At 53.2% G+C, this 5,710-nt stretch overlaps 1 protein-coding gene across 1 annotated transcript in view; it reads right to left on the reverse strand.

Moving 5' to 3' along the window:
* Positions 1-3,708: 3,708 nt before the first annotated feature.
* Positions 3,709-5,710, reverse strand: part of BBC3 (BCL2 binding component 3) — a 6,005-nt gene continuing 4,003 nt past the window's right edge. Inside the window, exon 4 of the mRNA XM_015569313.1 lies at positions 3,709-3,825. Within this exon, the coding sequence (XP_015424799.1) occupies positions 3,709-3,825 (117 nt within the window). The remainder of the gene's footprint in view (positions 3,826-5,710) is intronic.

Consider the following 5,710-nt stretch of genomic DNA (forward strand, 5'->3'; position numbering starts at 1 on the left):
TCTCTGAGTAGAAATTGCTCTATGTTACCTGCTATTATGCATATTTATAAATAAGTTTTTCTGCGACTTGCTTTTTCTCATTGCCTTGGAGATCCTTGTCAGTGCATTTAGGCATCAAATTCCAAAACCACAGATGAACCATAAGCTATTTAATCAGGCTGCTGTTGAGTGACCCTGAGCCTGTTTTCATTGTACACACTTGGGAAAGACTGCCCAAAGCCAGATGCTCGGGTTACAGAGTATATAAATGCATTTGAGATGGTGATTCTTTCCAAAAGGCTGTGGGCTGGTAGCATTGTACCGCTCACTTGTTGTTTGCATAGATAGTACATGCATGTAGCACCGGATTGAAAGCTTGACAAAGGCACACAGTCATGTTTTTTTTTTTTTACGGAAGAAAAAAAAAGGAACAATGAAAAGTAAATCTCTAGAAGCAGCCATTGCAGGAGGGGGCATTTGGAGGTGGTTTGGGGTCAGCTTGCCAGAGGTTGCAGTTGGCAGGGGCAGGGGCTTGGCTGAGGGCCTCACGGCCAAGGTCCTCAGCCTCAGCTCTGCCAAGTTGCAGGACTGGTCTGCACCTCGGTTCCAAGGGAGAAAGCCGCCCCTTTGGGCTTTGCTAACAAAATGTGGCGACTGCCCCTGGGTGTCTGCCTCTTCCGTCTGACCTGGGTGGTGGGGCAGGACTCCCCACTTTCCCTCCTAAATATGACAGATTTGGTTCTATTCCAAAGAAGATACCAAAGTTCTGTTTCTTGTGCGGTGGAGTAAGTTTCTAACAGATAACCCCCCTTGTGAGTAACTAAATTCTAGACAATACAAAGCAAAAAACAGAAACCCTACCCAAGAACAACTATTAGACGGCTCTGGAGAGTGACCAAAGGCAGGTGGATGTGAGAGGGGAATTGAAAGTTGCAGGAAGAGCTGGCCACAAGGTAAGTCTTCTGGTGTGTGTGTGTGTGTGTGTGTGTGTGCGCGCGTGTCCCACTGCTCTGCGCCAGGCAGCGAGGACTGCGGTAGGAAGCCAGCTGTCTTACTGACCCGAAGAACCAGAGGAGGGAGTCAGAGTCACCAGAGCTACTGGAGAGGAAAATGCCAAGGGAGGAAAAACTCAAGTTGCGTGTGTAAATTCAGCCCAGGACTCCTGCCCACCCCTGGACTGTGAAGCGTGGGGCAGACAGGGCTGAAGTGAACTGTGAGCCGTCGCCACTGCCGCAGTTTCAGTCTAGCAAACACAAATGTCCCCTGAAACTAAAACAGCCACATCCTTGGGAGGCGATAGCAAGATCCAGAATGTCTACAACATCACCTCCCAGGATGCAATCCGAAATGACCCAACATACATGGGATCAGGAACTAGGATTCAAATGGTCCCGGCTTCCTCATCAGAAATGGAGACAGTGAAACAGCATCTTTTAAATATATCTATTTCATTTTTAATACTCGATATGGTTTTCATTGATTTTAGAGAGAGGAAGAGAAAGAAACATTGATGTGAGAAAGAAACATTGATCAGTTGCCTTCTGAACAGGCCCCAACCAGGGATAAAACCCAAAACCTGGGTGTGTGTCCTGACCAGAAATCAAACCCGCTACGGGATGAGGCTCCAACCAACTGAGCGACACTGGCCAGTGCTATTTATTGTATTCATTGATTTTGAGAGGAGAGGGGGAGAGAGACACATTGATTTGTTATTCCATTTATTTATGCATTCATTGGTTGGTTCTTTTTTTAAAATGTATTTTTATTGATTTCAGAGAGGAAGGGAAAGATAGAAACATCAATGATGAGAGAGAATCATTGATTGGCTGCCTCCTGCACACCCCCTAATGGGGATTGAACCCGAAACCCAGGCATGTGCCCTTGACTGGAATCGAACCTGGGACTCTTCAGTCCCCAGCCGACGTTCTATCCGCTGAGCCAAACCAGATAGGGCCATTGGTTGATTCTCGATTGTGCTTTGACCAGGGACCAAACCCACAACCTTGGCATAGCAGGATGATGCTCTGTCCACCTGAGCTGCTCGGCCATGGCCCAAAACAACATTTTTAAAATGCTGAAAGGCCCTGGCTGGCTTGGCTCAGTGGATAGAGCGTCGGCCTGTGGACTGAAGGGTCCGGGTTCAATTCCGATCAGGGGCACATGCCTGGAGTTGTGGGCTCGATCCCCAGTAGGGGGCGTGCAGGAGGCAGCCAATCAACGATTCTCTCATCATTGACGTGTGGGCCAGTCCTGCATGGAGAGGACATAGACGAGCACGGGCCAGTGCTGCTGTCAGGAAGGTAACCCAGGCGGCCGTCTTATATTAAGTCCACACCAGCTCTTGGTGCCAGGCCGTGTGCTGGGCCTTAGGCAGCACTATTGTCACGCTATGTCGCTGCTTCCCGTGTCACCTAGTGCCTTCATGAGAGCAGGGACAGCGTCTCATTACTGACAAGTTCCCCAGGACTCCTCCCTGTGGTGCTCTCAATGAGCTGCAGGTCACTCATTCACTCAGTAAATACGGAGCCCCCACGATCTACTGTATCTGGGGGAGAACACTGGGAAAGTACCCCAGACCCCACCTTCATGGGACTTTGCTTCGAGTGGGAGTGGAACAGGCGCCCAGGAGGCTGGGCTCACACAGGGTGCCCGGCTCCTTGAGGAGCAGCTGCGGACAGGGGTGCCCATGGGCCCCAGCTGGTCCCAGCAGCTCTGCCCAGGTCATGGGCTGGGAAGGAGAGCAGAGAGAGGATCCACTGTTCCAATCTGATTTTATTGAAAAGGAAACATACAAAAATCATGTACAAAAAAAATTAACCAAACATGTACAGAAAATCCATTCCGGTATCTACAGCAGCGCATGTACAGTAATTTACAGGCTGGGCCATCCCTCCCCACTCCCAGACTCCTCCCTCTTCTGAGACTCCCCCTCCCTGACTCCCCTCTTCCCCCCAGCGCTTCGCCCTGGGGACTAAGGCTGGGGCGGTTTCCGCCAAAATATCCCACCCCCCAAATGAATGCCAGTGGTCACACGTGCTCTCTCTAAACCTATGCAATGGATTGATGGGGGGGGTGGGGTGGTCATGGGCAGAGCACAGGATTCACAGTCTGGGCCCCCCTGGCCACCCCCAGATGAAGGTGAGGCAGGCATGCCCACCACCCGCCGGCTGGCTCAGGGAAGATGGCTGGGCGCCGGGCCGGGGCAGCCGTCAGACGCACCCCATTCTCTGGCTCCAGGAGGCTAGTGGTCACGTTTGGCTCATTTGTTCTTCACGGGCCCCCTCCCCAAGAGGAGGGGGGGAAGCACCAGGGGCCTGAGGCCAGGCCCAAAGTGAAGGAGCACTGGGAGGGACCCCCCAGTGTCCCCCCTGCAGCTGGAACGGGCAGCCAGCACCAGCAGCCTTTCCTGAGATGGTGGTGGGCGGCAGAGGCGGGCGGCTCAGTCCCCACCCCCTCGGTCACCGCCGCCTTCAGACGCTGAGTCCCTCAGCCCTCTCTCCCCTGGCTTCTCGGCCAGGGACCCAGGAGTCCACATCTCCGACAGTGCACCCCAGGCTGGGCCGGGGCTGGGTCTGGAGTGGCTGCCCGGGCCCGCCCCTGGGACAGGCAGGGCTCGTAGTCCAGTATGCTACATGGTGCAGAAAATGTCCCCTGTGCTGGCCAGGGCGTCAGGCTGTGGGAGGGGCCTGCCCCCCAAGTCCCCGACGTCCACCAGGCAGGTGCAGGCACCTAATTGGGCTCCATCTCCGGGGCTCCGCGGCCCCTGGGCAAGGGCAGCAGTCCCAGGAAGAGATTGTACAGGACCCTCCAAGGCGAGGGGCCGTGTCGCTGCTGCTCCTCTTGCCTCTGGGGAAAGAGAGAAGAGGAAGGTAGAAAGTGGTCAGGTCCAAGGGCAGGGAGGAGGGCGGCACGGGGGTCTACGAGTGAGCTACATCCTCAAACAACCCTGCGAAGCAGCTGCTGCTATTGTCAGCCGGGCCCAAATCCCAGCTCCTCTGCCCATCTGGGCCAATGTCGTCACCTCGAGGAAGGATAGCAAGTGTCCGGTGCATATTAGCTGTGATCTCGTCACCGACTGCCGGTGAGACAGTCACCCAACCAAAGTCCCATGAGACTGAGCGGCGGGGGCTGGATTGCAGCCCATCCTGCCCTCCCCTCAGAGGCTGGCGAGATGGAGAGAGGGGAGCAGGGAGCCCACAGTCAGTGATTCTAGAATAATCTGTGGACGGAGGAGAGCTGGAAACAGCTCACCACCTGCGCTGAGGCTGCACAGGAGTACGTCCAGGCAAAGCTGACCCCTGCCCTCTCTCTAGGGAGAGCATGACCCCTGCCCTCTCTCTAGGGAGAACATGAGGACTCGGGGTGCCTCTAGGACCCTCTCAGCTCGTGTTAGGGAAGAAGGAAGCTAGACACAAGACTCCCACCAGTAAAAATGAAAGGTACGTTATAGCACTCTCCCACCCGCAACCTGGGAAGAGAAGCCCATCTCAGAGATGAGAACAAGACCAGACAAGCCATCCTAATGATGGTCTTAATGGGCCTGGGGTAGGTGCCTGGTACCAGACCTGCCTCCTTATCACTTCCCACCAACTCTTGTGGGCAGGAGGTAGCAAAGGGAACACCTCAGACTGGCACCAGTTAAAAGGCCTGCCACCATCACATGGCTACCAGGGGCTCCATGCCACAGCCACCTGGATGAGCAAGCAAGCACCAACTTACTAAGGCTGAGGGTGGGCAGACCACCCAGGCATGTCCCGTGGAGACACAGGAGGGCACCAGAAAATGTGCATCATTTGGAGGAGCCAAAAAGAAAGCCAATAAATCAAATTTGAAACACTTAAAAAAATTCCTAAACATCCAACAATGGATAAATGAACACGGACACTAGATGCTGATCCAGGGAAAATGAGGGACTCAAAGCTCTCCTGCCCATATGGGTGAAGCTCAAGTATAAATGGAGAGGGGACCAAGTTTGGAGAGAAACACACACTATATCTACAGGGCACCCCCCCCCAAATGTATATACACACTTTGAATAATTATAAAGGAAATGTTTATTAAAATACATTTCACTTTCAAAATGGAGCTATCAGTGGTTAAAGTGTGTATACATTTTTTGGGGACACCCCGTATATTATGCCAAAAATGCCCCCACGGTCCTAAGCATGGTTTGTGGCCTGGTAAATATGGAGTAAAAGAATCAACACCTGGCCCTAGCTGGTTTGGCTCGATGGACAGAGCATTGGCCTGCGGACTGAAGGGTCCCAGGTTCGATTCTGGCCAAGGGCACATGCCTGGGTTGTGGGCTCCATCCCCAGTAGGGGATGTGCAGGAGGCAGCCAGTCCTCTCTCATCACTAATGTTTCTATCTCTCCCTCTCCCTTCCTCTTTCTAAAATCAATAAAAAGATTTTTTAAAATATTTTAAAATATGCACTTTTAAAAAAAAAAAAGAATCAACACCTGCAGAGGAATGGGACCCCAATGTAAGAGTTTTCCTTGGGAAGCGGGGAAGAGACGGGGTCAGGAGGGAACAAGGGGCTTGACAACATCCGGTGTTTGCTTTCCTTTGAATAAGCAGGCAGTGCGGGTGTCGTGTTCGGGCCGGACCGAGCCGTGCGGACGCCCTAATGTTTCGTGTTCTCTATTCTCTGCCACAGGCTTCCAATATTTTGTTTTCATCAGAGGCGGGGCCGCGGGCTTGGGGGCGGGGCCTCCGGCGGGGAGGAGCC

This window comes from Myotis davidii, unplaced genomic scaffold, assembly GCF_000327345.1.
Source record: "Myotis davidii unplaced genomic scaffold, ASM32734v1 scaffold566, whole genome shotgun sequence".
NCBI lineage: Eukaryota > Metazoa > Chordata > Mammalia > Chiroptera > Vespertilionidae > Myotis > Myotis davidii.